Source organism: Oncorhynchus mykiss, chromosome 15, assembly GCF_057628025.1.
Source record: "Oncorhynchus mykiss isolate SJ-2025 chromosome 15, ASM5762802v1, whole genome shotgun sequence".
In the NCBI taxonomy this organism is placed as follows: domain Eukaryota; kingdom Metazoa; phylum Chordata; class Actinopteri; order Salmoniformes; family Salmonidae; genus Oncorhynchus; species Oncorhynchus mykiss.
The window spans coordinates 20006899-20025298 of NC_143036.1; the positions used below are offsets into that span (position 1 = coordinate 20006899).

General features: G+C 43.9%; 1 protein-coding gene across 6 annotated transcripts in view; it reads left to right on the forward strand.

Moving 5' to 3' along the window:
- LOC110489742 (lethal(3)malignant brain tumor-like protein 4) overlaps positions 1 to 18400 on the forward strand; it is a 143811-nt gene that overhangs the window by 15372 nt on the left and 110039 nt on the right. For 2 of the 6 annotated variants that reach the window (XR_002468616.3, XM_021562594.3), the window contains exons 3-8: positions 9024 to 9109; positions 9231 to 9285; positions 9567 to 9655; positions 15569 to 15673; positions 16179 to 16314; positions 16899 to 16990. Coding sequence is in view for 4 of the 6 variants with exons in the window: in XM_021562594.3 (XP_021418269.2) it covers positions 9041 to 9109; positions 9231 to 9285; positions 9567 to 9655; positions 15569 to 15673; positions 16179 to 16314; positions 16899 to 16990 (546 nt within the window). In the remaining 2 variants the exon portion in view is untranslated. The remainder of the gene's footprint in view (positions 1 to 9023; positions 9110 to 9230; positions 9286 to 9566; positions 9656 to 15568; positions 15674 to 16178; positions 16315 to 16898; positions 16991 to 18400) is intronic. The other 4 variants (XR_016486587.1, XM_021562596.3, XM_021562595.3 and 1 more) reach the window with 3 other exon arrangements.

Sequence of the window (18400 nt, forward strand, 5' to 3'; positions counted from 1 at the left end):
ATTGTGTTCTGGTAAGGTGTAGATGGAAGATTAGGGCTCTGGACACAATTCTGCCGGTTGTCTCTCTTTTAAGGACTGCATGGAATGTGTACAAATACAAGGCAAAAGTTAATGCTGCCGTCTGGGCTCCCATACAAGTATATTCTCCTTTCCTCATCACGCTCTGAGCACACCCAGGAGTAAAAGCATCAACAAGAAAATGCACATTTCAGTTTATACATTTTGTACACTAATAATCTGCTAATAAGTGCTCAATATTTCTTAGAGAGTATACTATTGTACCATTATACCTGAGGCATACTAATGAAGCAACAACGCCATTTTTGAAATGACCGGACAGGTAACAAAATGAACGAAAGGTAACTAGGCACATTAAACATACAAAATCGTCACATTTCACAACATACCTGCATGGAATGGGTACAAATACAAGGCAAAAGTTAATGCTGCCGTCTGGACTCCCATACAAGTATATTTTATTTATTTATTTATTTATTTCACCTTTATTTAACCAGGTAGGCTAGTTGAGAACAAGTTCTCATTTACAACTGCGAGCTCGCCAAGATAAAGCATAGCAGTGTGAACAGACAACAACACAGAGTTACACAGGGAATAAACAATAAACAAAACAATAAACAAAAAAACAAGTCAATAACATAGATTTTTTTTAATCTATATACATTGTGTGCAAAATGTATGAGGAGGTAGGCAATAAATAGGCCATAAGAGTGAATAATTACAATTTAGGAGATTAACACTGGAGTGATAAATGATCAGATGAACATGTGCAGGTAGAGATACTGGTGTGCCAAATAGCAGAAAAGTAAATAAATAAAAACAGTATGGGGATGAGGTAGGTAAATTGGGTGGGCTATATACCGATAGACTATGTACAGCTGCAGCGATCTGTTAGCTGCTCAGATAGCAGATGTTTAAAGTTGGTGAGGGAAATAAAAGTCTCCAACTTCAGCAATTTTTGCAATTCGTTCCAGTCGCAGGCAGCAGAGAACTGGAAGGAGAGGTGGCCAAATGAGGTTTTGGCTTTAGGGATGATCAGTGAGATACACCTGCTGAAGCGCAGGCTACGGGTGGGTGTTGCCATCATGACCAGTGAACTAAGGCAGTGCTTTACCTAGCATGGACTTGTAAATGACCTGGAGCCAGTGGGTCTGGCATAGAACATGTAGCGAGGGCCAGCCGACTAGAGCATACAGGTCGCAGTGGTGGGTGGTATAAGTTGCTTTAGTAACAAAACGGTTGGCACTGTGATAAACTGCATCCAGTTTGCTGAGTAGAGTATTGGAAGCTATTTTGTAGATGACATCGCCGAAGTCGAGGATCGGTAGGATAGTCAGTTTTACTAGGGTAAGTTTTGCGGCGTGAGTGAAGGAGGCTTTGTTGCGAAATAGAAAGCAGACTCTAGATTTGATTTTGGATTGGAGATGTTTGATATCTGGAAGGAGAGTTTGCAGTCTAGCCAGACACCTAGGTACTTATAGATGTCCACATATTCTAGGTCGGAACCATCCAGGGTGGTGATGCTAGTCGGGCGTGCGGGTTCAGGCAGCGAACGGTTGAAAAGCATGCATTTGGTTTTACTAGCGTTTAAGAGCAGTTGGAGGCCACGGCAGGATTGTTGTATGGCATTGAAGCTCGTTTGGAGGTTAGATAGCACAGTGTCCAAGGAAGGGCCAGAAGTATACAGAATGGTGTCGTCTGCGTAGAGGTGGATCAGGGAATCGCCTGCAGCAAGAGCAACATCATTGATATATACAGAGAAAAGAGTCAGCCTGAGAATTGAACCCTGTGGTACCCCCATAGAGACTGCCAGAGGACTGGACCACATGCCCTCCGATTTGACACACTGAACTCTGTCTGCAAAGCAGTTGGTGAACCAGGGAAGGCAGTCATTAGAAAAACAGAGGCTACTGAGTCTTCCGATAAGAATATGGTGATTGACAGTCGAATGCTTTGGCCAGGTCAACGAAGATGGCTGCACAGTACTGTCTTTTATCGATGGCGGTTATGATATCGTTTAGTACCTTGAGCGGGACTGAGGTGCACCCGTGACCGGCTCGGAAACCGGATTGCACAGCGGAGAAGGTACAGTGGGATTCGAGATGGTCAGTGATCTGTTTGCTGACTTGGCTTTCGAAGACCTTAGATAAGCAGGGCAGGATGGATATAGGTCTGTAACAGTTTGGGTCTAGGGTGTCTCCCCCTTTGAAGAGGGGGATGACTGTGACAGCTTTCCAATCCTTGGGGATCTCAGATGATACGAAGGAGAGGTTGAACAGGCTGGTAATAGGGGTTGCGACAATGGCGGCGGATAGTTTCAGAAATAGAGGTTCCAGATTGTCAAGCCCAGCTGATTTGTATGGGTCCAGGTTTTGCAGCTCTTTCAGAACATCTGCTATCTGGATTTGGGTAAAGGAGAAGCTGGGGAGGAGTGGGCGAGTAGCGGGGGGTGGGGCGGAGCTGTTGGCCGAGGTTGGAGTAGCCAGGAGGAAGGCATGGCCAGCCGTTGAGAAATGCTTGTTGAAGTTTTCGATTATCACAGATTTATCGGTGGTGACCGTGTTACCTAGCCTCAGTGCAGTGGGCAGCTGGGAGGAGGTGCTCTTGTTCTCCATGGACTTTACCGTGTCCCAGAACTTTTTGGAGTTAGAGCTACAGGATGCAAATTTCTGCTTGAAAAATCAGGCCTTTGCTTTCCTGACTGACTGCGTGTATTGGTTCCTGACTTCCCTGAACAGTTGCAAATCGTGGGGACTATTCGATGCTATTGCAGTCCGCCGCAGGATATTTTTGTGCTGGTCGAGGGCAGTCTGGTCTGGAGTGAACCAAGGGCTATATCTGTTCTTAGTTCTGCATTTTTTTGAACGGAGCATGCTTGTCTAAGATGGTGAGGAAGTTACTTTTAAAGAATGACCAGGCATCCTCAACTGACGGGATGAGGTCAATATCCTTCCAGGATACCCGGGCCAGGTCGATTAGAAAGGCCTGTTCGCAGAAATGTTTTAGGGAGCGTTTGACAGTGATGAGGTGTGGTCGTTTGACCGCGGACCCGTAGCGGATACAGGCAATGAGGCAGTGATCGCTGAGATCCTGATTGAAGACAGCAGAGGTGTATTTGGAGGGCAAGTTGGTCAGGATAATGTCAATTAGGGTGCCCATGTTCATGGATTTAGGGTTGTACCTGGTGGGTTTCTTCATGATTTGTGTGAGATTGAGGGCATCTAGCTTAGATTGTAGGACTGCCGGGGTGTTGAGCATATCCCAGTTTAGGTCACCTAACAGAACAAACTCTGAAGCTAGATGGGAAGCGATCAATTCACAAATGGTGTCCAGGGCACAGCTGGGAGCTGAGGGGGGTCGGTAGCAGGCGGCAACAGTGAGATACTTATTTCTGGAGAGATTAATTTTTAAAATTAGAAGTTCTAAATTTTTAGTGGACTTCCTAAGCCAGGATTCAGACACGGCAAGGACATCAGGGTTGGCAGAGTGTGCTAAAGCAGTGAGTAAAACAAACTTAGGAAGGAGGCTTCTGATGTTGACATGCATGAAACCAAGGCTTTTTCAATCACAGAAGTCAACAAATGAGGGAGCCTGGGGACATGCAGGGCCTTGGTTTACCTCCACATCACCCGAGGAACAGAGGAGGAGTAGGATGAGGGTGCGACTAAATGCTATCAAAACTGGTCGCCTAGAGCGTTGGGGACAAGGAATTAAAAGGAGCAGATTTATGGGCGTGGTAGAATATATTCAGGGCATAATGTGCAGACAAGGGTATGGTGGGGTGTGGGTACAGTGGAGGTAAGCCCAGGCACTGGGTGATGAAAAGAGAGGTTGTATCTCTGGACATGCTGGTTATAATTGGTGAGGTCACCGCATGTGTGGGAGGTGGGACAAAGGAGGTATCAGAGGTGTGAGGAGTGGAACTAGGGGCTCCATTGAAAACTAAAACAACGATAACTACCCTGAACAACAGCATATAAGGCATATTGGTATTTGAGAGAGACATACAGCAAGGCATAAAGTAATCGCAGGTCTTGATTGGGAGAGCTTGCTAAAACAACAGGTGAGACAACAACAGCTAGTCAGCTAACACAACAACAGCAGATAAAATGGCGATGACTAGGCAGAGATGGTCCGATTAACTACACACAGAGCCTGAGTTCGCGGTTGTGGCCGACAGATAAAACATAAATAAACATAATAGAGTATCATGATTAATGGACTGTCCAGCAGGAATCAGCTATGTAGCCAAATGATCATAGTGTCCAGTGGGCAGCAGTAGATGGAACAGGGAAGCTGCCACTACGCTAGCACGCGTTTAAAATTAGTAGCCCGGGGGTGGTAGGGGGGGTCTGCTCAGACGGAGGCCGGTTGAAGGCACAGCGGATGGAGTATTCGTCGGCAGACCAGTCGTGGTGGTGCGGCGGGGGGCCGTGTCGACATAGAATCCAAGCCAGATGGCGAAAGAGGTGTTGTATATTTTAGTTTGCTAGCAGGGAGATTTGCCTGGCTCACGGCTAACTGGTGCTAGCTTCGTGGCAGTGGCGTTAGCCAATATATCCAATCGGTAGCAGCGGTGATCCGGTGCCAAGGTCCAGAGTTTACAGCAAGGATCCGGTGGAGTATTGGGCTCCAGCCGTGTATGAGTGGGTTTCGGGTGAACAGCTGAGTAGGCTGGGACGTGGGCCTCAGGGATAGCTTCGGTACTGGGTGCAAGCTAGCTGTGAAGATCAGAATTAGTGGTCCAGGGATTACGGCAGGAATCCGGCGTTGTTGTGGAGAGACTAAAACAGGGCTGGCTGTGCAGAAGGTAAAAGCCGCTAACAATGACTAAACAGCTTGTAGCTAATTAGCTGGTTAGCTTCTGGAGGTTCTTGAATGTATTCTAAAATAAAAAATAATAGTGATTCCGTATCACATTGGGGGAGGCAGGTTACCGGAAGGTATAATCGAATTAAAAATCGAAAATGGATTGAAAATAAATATGGGTCCAGTGAGTGGTTGGGCTGGCTGGGGACACGGCGATTCAGACAGTTAGCAGGCCTGTGCTAACAAGCTAACAGTTAGTAGGCCGGGGCTAAACAAGCTAGCAGTTAGCAGACCGGGGCTAAACAAGCTAGCAGTTAGTAGACCGGGGCTAAACAAGCTAGCAGTTAGTAGACTGGGGCAGGCTAGCAGTTAGCAGGCCAGGTTAGCAAGCAAGCAGATAGCAGGGGCTAGAAAGTTAGCCTTTGGGGGACGTCGCGATGGGGATAAGTCTGTTTTTGGCTCTTCATGCGGTGAATTCGATAGACCGGTCGTGGAATTAGTAGGGTTCCAAGTAGCTCTAGGTAGCTAGCAGGCGTAGCTGGTTAGCATAATAGGCCTTCAACGGGCGTCACGCCTGAGAGGCCTGTTGGAGTCCTCGGGCAGATTATATCGGTATTCCAGTCGTAGGGGATCTGCGGGGTTCCATGCCCCATACCGGCTGTAGAAGGGGTCTGGATATTGTAGCCCAGGAGTATGCTTCGGTGGTAGCACAGGAGCTCTGGCCGTGCTAGCTTCAAGCTAAGGGGATGGAAACGCTAGCCAGGAGTAGTCATCCGTTATGCTCTGGTTAGAGTCACGTTGTTCGAACTGGCGAGGAGCTATTCGAGCTGAAGGTTAGCTGATGACCGCTGGCAATGGTTTGCTGACTGATAGCTGGTAGTTAGCTGGCTAGCTTCAGTTGAGGGATTCCAGATCCGAAGTAAATATAGATACTTTAGAAGAAGAAAAAAGCAGATCCATGCTTCATTGAGTGAGGCAGGTTGCAGGAGAATATTTATATATTGAGGTTTAGCAAAATATTTTAAAAGATATGCAAAGAAAAATATGTAAAAAATATATATACAAGGGACACGACAGGACAAAGACGTCTGACTGCTACACCATCTTGGAGTCAAAAAGACAAAAGATAGTGCAGAATATCAGTTAGAAAATCATCATAGAACACATGCTGTCTGCACCTGAAAGAGACCCTCCCCCACAACAAAGCTAACAAAACAAAAGCTAGCAAAGTTGCACTCCAACATTATTCCCATTCACCTTTAATATAATTTCCTATAAACAGCAATGCAACACTAAATCAGTGACGATATAACTTTTGCTTGTCATTTCTTGTGCATTTGTGAACATTTGCGAACATGTACATACCTCTCCTGTTCACGCTCTGAGCAAACTGAGGAGAAAAAGCATGGCTCCCGTTGATGACATCACAGCATTAACATTAACACAAATCAAATAATTCACTCTTGAAAGTAGTGTAATCCACCTCAAAATAACTTCTAAAATAATAAATATGAGGGATTATCGGTGAAATACATAAAGTATATTTTACACCTGTTACATAACTGTGTGGGTACAGTCCAGTGTGTGTGCAGAGTTAGTGAAACAAAGAGTCTATGCGGGTAGTCCGGGTAGCCATTTGATTAGCTATTTAGCAGTCTTGTGGCTTGGGGGTAAAAGCTGCGGTTCTAATCAAATTCTAATAAAAAACGAAACAATGACTTGTTTTTAAATATGCTGTCTACAGTTACAGGCACCATAATTGCTTCCCATGGGCGTATAATACAGAAAAGGTAACTTAGTCTATGGATGGTTTTACGCACATCCAAACCTTTCACAGGAGCTTGATAAAGATCCAATATAAAGACAAAGGGGGAATGCCAACTCACCCTTATACTGCTCGGAAATGTAATGCTCTATAAACATCATGGAACCATCTTATAAGATCATACTGGCACTTCTCCAGAAACAACAGACAAAATTCCATTGCATTCAGCCATGCACTTTCTCAGCATAAACCAATGGATGGTGAATCTTTCTAATAAGTTTGGTTTTTAATCAAATTATTATTTTATTTTTTAGAAACCAACAACAATATTTGTAAATAGGATTGGATCAGAAGCATGATATCATAAATCTCTTCTCTAACTACATGGCACTGTGTGCACAGGCCTAAAATGCCTTTACGCATAACATTCACATGTCTATACAAAATACTAGGCTCCTGTCAATTGTATCGTTGCCTGTGCGAAGCAGATTCATAAAAACAATTGCGGTTAATATAGCATTATAGAAGAACTGCGTAGTTTGGTGGAGCGTGTTTTTGGTAATCGGACGAGGGGTGCTCCTTGAAAATGGGTACGCATAGCCTACTTGCACAAGCAAAATGCAGGTATGTGAATAGTGAAAAAGTGTGAGGGCAAAACCTAAAATATTACAAAGCACTCGCCGTAGATCATTTAAAACCCCTTTATTTAAGGCTTCTTTTGGCTAATGGCCAGGAAAAAAAGACACCTATGTGATGTTGCTAAACCAGCCTTGATTAATGTGTGGGTAGGTTATGCTTGATTATTAATTCAATTAAATGGGTGCCCCCCCCCCCCCCAAAAAAAATGATGTTTCTAAATAAGTGATTTACCAGCAGAAAATGTATTTTTCTCCCCATGGTCACTGTCTGTCATGGCTGAATAGGCTGTGTTTTCGCTCTCAAAATTCATTCGATTATAAACTGCGTTACCTTTTAAGACCTGCTTTTTGTTGGTCTTAAACTGTCTCATGCACTCTAATGTTGGACAGGTAAATTGCAGAAACTGGTGTTAGGGCTGGAAAATGCCCTAACAATTTTTACGAAATTGAAAACTAACATGTGTCTGGCGTTTGCACCTCCTGGCGCTAAGCCAGACGAAAATGGACACCCATGACACATTGCAAGAAGGCCAGAAAGCAACAATTATTTTGTCAGAGCAACTGCAAACCATATACACTGAGTGCACAAAACATTAGCAGCACTTTCCTAATATTGAGTTGACCCCCTTTTGCCCTCAGAACAGCCTCAATTCGTCAGGACATGGATTCTACAAGGTGTCGAAAGCGTTTCACAGGGATGCTGACCCATGTTGACTCCAATGCTTCCCACAGTTGTGTCAAGTTGGCTGGATGTCCTTTGGGTGGTGGACCATTCTTGATACACATGGGAAACTGTTGAGCGTGAAAAACCCAGCAGCGTTGCAGTTCTTGACACAGTTAAACTGGTGCGCCTGGTAGCTAATACCATAGTTCAAAGGCACTTAAATCTTGTGTCTTGCCCATTCCCCCTCTGAATGGCACACATATACAAACCATGTCTCAAGTGTCTCAAGGCCCCAAAAAAATCATTATTTTACCTGTCTCCTCCCCTTCATCGACACTGATTTGAAGTGGATTTAACAAGTGATATCAATAAGGGATCATAGCTTTCACCTGGTTTCAACTGGTCAGTCTGTCATGGAAAGAGCAGGTGTCCTTAATGTTTCTACACTCACTGTAAATCCTATTTGAGAGTGTCCTATTTGAGAGTGTACTATTGTATACAGTAATTAATATACAGGAGTCGGAGTGCAGTGAATCCATTTTGTTTCCGGCCAGCTACATACAATCGATTAATCTGCATTGGAAGGCAAGCAGTTGCTGCTTCCCACTGCCTTCTGGGAAATCCGGGCCCCTCCAGCTGCGGCCGCCCCCTCCGCCACAGACCCAACTCTTACTTAATTTGACTTTCATGGGAAGCAGTCCTTATCTCTTACCAGGAACTCAATCCAATTTACATCATATACTGCAGAAAGAGATGCATTAATTTCCTCTTTATACAGTAATCATGGGGTTGTTACTGTACTAGGACTTGAGAAAAAACATTTCACTTTGTCTCTTACAACAGGCAATAAGACAGCCAAGCTGCGTATGCGCCCAGTGAACAAATCAAGTAAAATGTCATTTGCTTTGCATTATATGGGTAAACTTCAGAGGACATTTATGTTTTTATAAAAGGAATGGTGGTGGCTTTCATTGAGTCTGTTCAGAGTGAAAATAGAATGCAAAAGATGTTCTTACAAATAGGAGTAAATTGCGATGTCTCAACTTAAAGCGACTCACACCGTGGAACTTAAATAGTAATTGATTTGTTTTTGCATTCAAATGGCCTGCGTTTGTATATCATGTTGTAGAATCGATCCTGTCTCAAATGATGCAGGCAGAGGATAGGAAGAAAAGGAGTTTCAGCAAGGGCGTGGCGGAGGAATATTGTCTAAGAGTGAGTAGGCCTGGACCTGACCGCACCTGAGCTCATTATCATGACAACATTATACCTGTTGGCTGAAAAGTTAAGTGTTGCCCAAGTTTCTGTCAGCAAACTAACAACTGTGTCATTTCAGGAGCGACCAAACGAGGACACTGTAAAAATGAAGAACAAAGTGACAAGCACACAAGGTAAACTCTTGAAATGTAAACACTACTAACAAAACAATTAGATCATTACTGAATGCTACAGTATTAGTGCTTATTGATATGAATGCACAGACCATTTTTTTCAAATTCATATCAAATTATTTATCGCTGTCAAATGCTATTTAGAATGCATACATGAATTTACACACAGGAATTCTTCATTGAGAATGCTTTTTAGACTAGGACTAGACTTAATTTGGGTCCGGGAATCTGAACCGTGGTGTTATAAGGAAAGGTGTAATTCAGATCAATGTGGTGTGCAGCAGTGAGGGGTAAGAAGAAGGCATGGTCGTGGGATCAATACCTGGGAGAGAAGAAGGTCATAGCAGCTCCCCTAAGACTCTTCACTGAGGTAAGCATCACCTTCATCAACCAGTAGGTATATAGTGCATTCGGAAAGTATTTTTGTTACGTTACAGCCTTATTCTAAAATTGATTCAATTGTTGTTTTTTCCCCATCAATCTACACACAATACCTCATAATGACAAAGCAAAAATCTAGTCAAAATAAATAAATATCACATTTTACATTAGAATTCAGATCCTTTGCTCAGTACTTTGTTGAAGCACCTTTGGCAACTTGAGGCTGTTATCATTTTCTTGGGTATCAAGCTATAAGCTTGGCACACTTGTATTTGGGGAGTTTCTCCCATTCTTCTCTGCAGATCCTCTCAAGCTCTGTCAGGTTGGATGGGGAGTGTCGCTGCACTGCTATTTTCAGGTCTTTCCAGATATGTTTGATCGGTTTCCAGTCCGGGCTCTGGCTTGGTCACTCAAAGACATTCAGAGACTTGCCCCGAACCACTCCCACATTGTCTTGGCTGTGTGCTTCAGGTCGTTGTCCTGTTGGAATGTCTGGAGTGCTCTGAAGCAGGTTTTCATCAATGATCTCTCTGTACTTTCCTCTGTTCTTCTTTCCCTCGATCCTGACTAGTCTCCCAGTCCCTGCCGCTGAAAAACATCCCCACAGCATGATGCTGCCACCACCATGCCTCACGGTAGGGATGGTGTCAGGTTTCCTCCAGACGTGACACTTGGAATTCAGGCTAAAGAGTTCAATCTTGGTTTCATCAGACCAGAGAATCTTGTTTCTCATGATCCGAGAGACGTTTAGGTGCCTTTTGGCAAACCCCAAGCGGGCTGTCATGTGCCTTTTATTGAGGAGTTTATTTTTGTAATTTTATTTCACCTTTATTTAACCAGGTAGGCTAGTTGAGAACAGGTTCTCATTTACAACTGCAACCTGGCCAAGATAAAGCATAGCAGTGTGAACAGACAACAACACAGAGTTACACATGGAGTAAACAATAAACAAGTCAATAACAGAGTAGGAAAAAAAGAGTCTATATACATTGTGTGCAAAAGGCATGAGGAGGTAGGCATTAAATAGGCCATAGGAGCGAATAATTAGAATTTAGCAGATTAACACTGGAGTGATAAATGATCAGATGGTCATGTGCAAGTAGAGATACTGGTGTGCAAAAGAGCAGAAAGTAAATAAATAAAAACAGTATGGGGATGAGGTAGGTAAATTGAGTGGGCTATTTACAGATGGACTATGTACAGCTGCAGCGATCGGTTAGCTGCTCAAATAGCAGATGTTTGAAGTTGGTGAGGGAGATAAGTCTCCAACTTCAGCAATTTTTGCAATTCTTTCCAGTCACAGGCAGCAGAGAACTGGAACGAAAGGCGGCCAAATGAGGTGTTGGCTTTAGGGATGATCAGTGAGATACACCTGCTGGAGCGCGTGCTACGGGTGGGTGTTGCCATCGTGACCAGTGAACTGAGATAAGGCGGAGCTTTACCTAGCATGGACTTGTAGATTACCTGGAGCCAGTGGGTCTGGCGACGAATATGTAGCGATATGAGTCTGGAAGGAGAGTTTACAGTCTAGCCAGACACCTAGGTACATATAGATGTCCACATATTCTAGGTCGGAACCATCCAGGGTGGTGATGCTAGTCGGGCATGCGGGTGCAGGCAGCGAACGGTTGAAAAGCATGCATTTGGTTTTACTAGCGTTTAAGAGCAGTTGGAGGCCACGGAAGGAGTGTTGTATGACATTGAAGCTCGTTTGGAGGTTAGATGGCACAGTGTCCAAGGAAGGGCCAGAGGTATACAGAATGGTGTCGTCTGCGTAGAGGTGGATCAGGGAATCGGCCGCAGCAAGAGCAACATCATTGATATATACAGAGAAAAGAGTCGGCCCGAGAATTGAACCCTGTGGTACCCCCATAGAGACTGCCAGAGGACCGGACAACATGCCTTCCGATTTGACACACTGAACTCTGTCTACAAAGTAGTTGGTGAACCAGGCAAGGCAGTTATTAGAAAAACAGAGGCTACTGAGTCTGCCGATAAGAATATGGTGATTGACAGAGTCGAATGCCTTGGCCAGGTCGACGAAGACGGCTGCACAGTACTGTCTTTTATTGATGGTGGTTATGATATCGTTTAGTACCTTGAGCGTGGCTGAGGTGCACCCGTGACCGTCTTGGAAACCGGATTGCACAGCGAAGAAGGTACTGTCGGATTCGAGATGGTCAGTGATCTGTTTGTTAACTTGGCTTTCGAAGACCTTAGATAGGCAGGGCAGGATGGATATAGGTCTAACAGTTTGGGTCTAGGGTGTCTCCCCCTTTGAAGAGGGGGATGACCGCGGCAGCTTTCCAATCCTTGGGGATCTCAGATGATACGGAAGAGAGGTTGAACAGGCTGGTAATGGGGGTTGCGACAATGGCGGTGGATAGTTTCAGAAATAGAGGTTGCAGATTGTCAAGCCCAGCTGATTTGTATGGGTCCAGGTTTTGCAGCTCTTTCAGAACATCTGCTATCTGGATTTGGGTAAAGGAGAAGCTGGGGAGGCCTGGGCGAGTAGCTGCGGGTGGGGGGTGGGAAGAAGCAGTGCGGCTTGGTTGGGTTGTGTATCGGAGGACGCATGACTTTCAACCTTCGTCTCTCCCGAGCCCGTACGGGAGTTGTAGCGATGAGACAAGATAGTAGCTACTAACAATTTGATACCACGAAATTGGGGAGAAAAAGGGGGTAAAAAAAAACAAAAACAAAAAGAAAGGTCTGCTCGCAGAAGTTTTTTAGGGAGCGTTTGACAGTGATGAGGGGTGGTCGTTTGACCGCGGACCCGTAGCAGATAGCAGGCAATGAGGCAGTGATCGCTGAGCTCCTGATTGAAGACAGCAGAGGTGTATTTGGAGGGCAAGTTGGTCAGGATAATGTCTATGAGGGTGCCCATGTTTACGGATTTAGGGTTGTAACTGGTGGGTTCCTTGATGATTTGTGTGAGATTGAGGGCATATTGCTTAGATTGTAGGACTGTCGGGGTGTTAAGCATATCCCAGTTTAGATCACCTAACAGAACAAACTCTGAAGGTAGATGGGAAGCGATCAATTCACAAATGGTGTCCAGGGCACAGCTGGGAGCTGAGGGGGGTCGGTAGCAGGCGGCAACAGTGAGAGACTTATTTTTGGAGAGATACATTTTTAAAATTAGAAGTTCGAAATGTTTGGGTATGGACCTGGAAATGATGACATTACTTTGCAGGCTACCTCTGCAGTAGAATGCATCTCCTCCCCCTTTGGCAGTTCTATCTTGACGGAAAATGTTATAGTTGGGTATGGAAATCTCAGAATTTTTGGTGGCCTTCCTAAGCCAGGATTCAGACACGGCAAGGACATCTGGGTTGGCAGAGTGTGCTAAAGCAGTGAGTAAAACAAACTTAGGGAGGAGGCTTCTGATGTTGACATGCATGAAACCAAGGCTTTTTCGATCACAGAAGTCAACAAATGAGGGTGCCTGGGGACATGCAGGGCCTGGGTTTACCTCCACATCACCCGAGGAACAGAGGAGTAGGATGAAGGTGCGACCAAAGGCTATGAAAACTGGTCGCCTAGAGCGTTGGAGACAAAGAATAAAAGGAGCAGATTTATGGGCGTGGTAGAATATATTCAGGGCGTAATGTGCAGACAGGGGTATGGTGGGGTGCGGGTACAGCGGAGGTAAGCCCAGGCACTGGGTGATGATAAGAGAGGTTGTATCTCTGAACATGCTGGTTATAATGGGTGAGGTCACCACATGTGTGGGAGGTGGGACAAAGGAGGTATCAGAGGTATGAAGAGTGGAACTAGGGGCTCCATTGTAAACTAAAACAATGATAACTAACCTGAACAACAGTATACAAGGCATATTGACAATTGAGAGAGGAGTGGTTTCCGTCCGGCCACTCTACCATAAGGCGTGATTGGTGGAGTACTGCAGAGATGGTTGTCCTTCTGGAACGTTCTCCCATCTCCACAGAGGAACCCTGGAGCTCCGTTAGTGAACATCAGGTTCTTGGCCACAAGGCTCTTCTCCCCCAATTGCTCAGTTTGGCCGGGCGGCCAGCTCTTGGAAGAGTCTTGGTGGTTCCAAACTTCTTCCATTTAAGAATGATGGAGGCCACTGTTTTCTTGGGGACCTTCAATGCTGCAGAACGGTTTAGGTACTGACACAATCCGGTCTTTGAACTCTACGGATAATTCCTTCGACCTCAAGTCTTGGTTTTTGCTCTGACATGCATGGTCAGCTGTGGGATCTTATATAGATAGGTGTGTGCCTTTCCAAATCATGTCCATTGAATTGAATTCACCACAGGTGGACTCCAATCAAGTTGATCATCTCAAGGATGATCAATGGAAACAGAATGCACCTGAGCTCAATTTCAAGTCTCAGAGCAAAGGGTCTGAATACTTATTTAAATAAGGTATTTCTGTTTTTTTTATTTTTTATAAATGTGCAAACATTTCTAAAAACCTGTTTTTGCTTTGTCATTACGTGACATTGTGTGTAGATTGATGAAGATTTGTAATTTTATTTAATCCATTTTACAATAAGGCTATAACATAACAAAATGTGGAAAAAGGGAAGGGGTCTGAATACTTTCCGAATGCACTGTATATACTACTATAGCCTGACTCCAGTCCACATCGTAGCAAGTTCAAGTAGTCCCTCTGTTTTCAGTCCGAGATGTCATTTACTGAACTATACAGGCAATAAAGTTATGATTTGCATGTTAAGGCTATAAGCCAGCTGCATGATGTTAAAAACATAGTCTGTTGATTTAAAAAGAAGGATGTTGGGGACCTTAAACTGCTGGACAGTACATGGTTTACTTTAAACTGCATTGCAATCTTCTCCACATGATTAATGTCAATGTATCTGTTTTGTTTTGAGCAAAACAAATCAAATTGCAAGCCGTTGTCCTTCATTAAAGGCTTTCCCTATCTCAGTAGCTGGATTTGTAGGCCACGCAGGCAGATTTCAGATGAGAGAGGGAGGAGAATGTGCTAAAACTGCAGAAAAATCCCACACCCAGCCTTGCCTTTCCTGCTGCTTTTCTACAGCACTTATTTCTAATGGGCCTGTAAAATAGAAGAAAATCCCAGTATGTATGTATGTGTGTGTGTGTGTGTGTGTGTGGTGGATACTATTGTTTCTAATAACTGCCTTTGAGGACAGTCGGACTTCTCTGTCACAGCACACCTATTAGACCGCAGGGAAGATTAAGCAAGGATTTGAGAATTGGCACTAAAATAGTTAAAGTATCAAGGTGTGCTACTGCCCCAGAGCCTGTATAGTCTAAAGGGGAGTAGCTTCACCTGCCAGGCTTCTAGCTTCTCCTAGAGAACAAGGATACATAGGGAATGCAAGGATATGTGATCTGGCTATGCATGACTTGTAGGGCAGTTTTTCCTATACCATTGTAGGACTTATCCAGCCTTTGGACCAGCACTGCGTTTGTTGTGTGTTCCTTACAGGAGAGTTGCTGCCTGGTGCAATGCTCCACTGTTTATCAGCCCCCCTCTCTCCCTGACAATGAATCATGCTGAACTAATTCCTCCGCTACAAACACGCGGTGTGGTGGAAGAAATTTTCTATGAAGGGATTTGACGGGACATCTGTTCCGTCGGAGGCACAAACACTCATTTCTATGGCAACCGTGCTGTTGAGACACTTGAGTGTGGCGGTCCAACCGCCATGACTTATATGTATGGCTTTTCTGGAGAGGATTTTTTATTCATCAATATTTGGTTTATTCTCCTGCTTTCCTGTAATTTATTTTTGTGGTCTCCTTTTTCGCTTTCTCTGCTCTTTCCTTCCCTCTCTGTCCTTTGTTGTCTCCATCACATTCGCTCTCTGTTATGCTCTCTTTTCTCCTCTCCCACACTCTCTCACTTTGTCTTCATCCCTTTCTCCCTCCCTCCATCCCAGGCCCAGTCGTTCCCCCTTAGCAGAAATGGTTTCAAGGTGGGGATGAGGCTGGAGGGGATCGACCCTCTGCACCCCTCTATGTTCTGCATCCTGTCCGTGGCAGAGGTGAGCTGCAGCCGTCAGCGAGCTGGCCCAGCTCCAGACCAGCCTCAACCAAGGGCTCTCCCAGCACACTGGGCAGGTCACACTGTAATTGGATCTGTGATTGCAGTCCAGGCGCCACTGTATTGGGTGGAGGAAATGATCGCCCTTAACTGTCACTAACAAAGCCCTTGGTAGTTTTGTGTTGTCGATCTGTTTTTGATGTCATCCCTTTTGTGTTTAAATGTACAAGACAATAGCACCTGGCATGACATCGACCACTTTACAAATGTACAAGATTGACATTAGCTGTTTGTTGTTGCATTTCCATTAGCAGACATTATTTTGCGTCATAGTCTCATAAAATTTGCAGTGGGAAAAATTATTGCTGTTAAGGGCAAGGCCCTTCAAGTAGCCTGCTCTATTGGTCATGGGAATACAAAGCAGAATTACATCATGCCATGGATTGATGTTTGGGATAGTGACCGCATGTACATCCATACATAATACTGTGTTTTGTTTTTCAAAGGTAATTGGTTACCGATTACGTCTCCACATCGACAGCTACTCAGAATGCTATGACTTCTGGGTAAACGCAGACTCTCCGGATATCAGGCCAGCCGGATGGTGCGAGTCGACAGGACACCAGCTCCACCCACCAAAAGGTGAGCTACAGCAGATCAGCACACTGTTACCCTTTTGTCTTTACCCATTTCACTGTGACTCGTGACTATCGTGCTGAACCAAACTGTGCTGGCTCTGATATATTATTTTCACATGGTCCTTGTCGTCTGAGACCAGCCACCGGGACAGCTGATAAAACGGAGGAATATTTATATTTGTCCTTTGTGGGGAAAAACTCATTCTGATTGGCTGGGCCTGGCTCCCCAGTGGATCAGGCCCTCCCATGGTTGTGGCCCTGCCCAGTAATGTGAAATCCATAGATTAAGGTCTAATTCATTCATTTATTTAAATGTTCTGTTTTCCTTATATGAACTGAAACTCAGTAAAATATTAGAAATCAGCATTTTAAAAAATATATACAAATGAATATACAATAAATACAAATAAATAATGATATTTCCTGCAGTGGCGATTTACCAGCGGTGGGGCTTCTGACACAACAATATTTGTCACCACCCTAATCCCCATTTTATTTTTTTTGTTCTCTTTCTCCACCCTTCTCTCTCTCTCCATTTTTTTTCTCCCCTTCTTTCTCTCACCCTCTCTCTGCACCATTTATTTTCAGGCTACAATGAAAGCGAGTTTAACTGGGAGAAATACCAAGAGGCTTGCAATGCTGAAGCTGCACCAAAGAATCTGTTTAAATCCCAAAATGGTGTAAGTGCTTGGTTGGGGTACGGGAGTCAATTGAGGCTTAGCTCTACTACTTTCACTTGTAAAGACAGCTGGGGCCAAATGCTGACCTTCATTCACACAGCAGAACAGAACAACATGTCCCAGTGGCTGTTGTAAAGCTCCCTCCACACTGCGGCAGAGATGCACCACTTTACTTCCTGTAGTTTTTTTACAGTTACAAAAGCTGAAATTTATATTGACTTGTCATAGTAGTAGATGATTTTCAAATCATGCCACAATATTTCCACTATATTGTCATATATATACGTATGTACAAAGGGGGTTGAAGGCATGTGAGATACTGCTTGATTTTAATGAAAGGAAATTGATGAAGGGAAATTATATGGTCATATCTCATGTTAAAACTCAACGTTTGTGCACTCAAGCCTTTCCCTTATGGAAATGAAATCTCACATCTGGAATAATGTGAAAATGTGTTTTTGGAACACTTTACATGTAACATTTAATTTCAAGTGTGACATTTCAGATTTCACTTCAAGTGTGACATTTCAGATTTCACTTCACATGTGAAAATGTGTTTTTGGAAAAATGTGTCATTATGATACACACATTACTTTTAACAGTGTTTTCAAATGACATATTTGACACACTTCGACATACATGACTACATTGTGTATGTTTTATTGATACAGTAATTATTATTCAAAGTGGGATTTAAACACACAACCTCTTGTAAATGACTGATTTCACCTGTATTCCCGACACTTTAGATTTCAAAGTAAATCTCAGCTTCCTTTAAAATACACTCAAGAAAAACGGTTATATTTGTCATAGGGAATCAGAAGTAACATTGAAACAGAATACTATGCCCCACCAACATTAGACAACTATACAGAAAACCCTCATCGATGATGAGAGAGACAATAGTCAGATTAACTGGCACTAAGTGCAGAGATGTATAATAGTTCATGAATGTGTAGGGGAATGTTAGACACTGTGGTGCAGCAGAAAGATCAGTGCACCTCAAATCCATAGATTCTGAGTTCAAGTCCCAGGTGGGGTAATATTTTATCTGAACAGCATACCACTTACTTTAAAACCCCTATACCATTACTTTACTTATGATTGTTTGGGACATCTGGGACCATCGCGTGACATTCTGACGACTGGTAAAATAAATGTTTTGAGAACATCCTCACCCTTAAGGAAAAACACATGAATTTCATGTGATGATGTGATCATATGTAAAGCAACGTGATAAGATGAAATGAAATGTGACAACGTGAGCACATGTTAAAATAAATGTGACATGGGTACACATTTTCTCATGTGATAACATGAAATTACACGTGACAACATGAAAAAACATTCTCATGTGAAGTGTTCCAAAAAGCACATGATTTCACATGTGAAATTTCATGTGAATTGTTC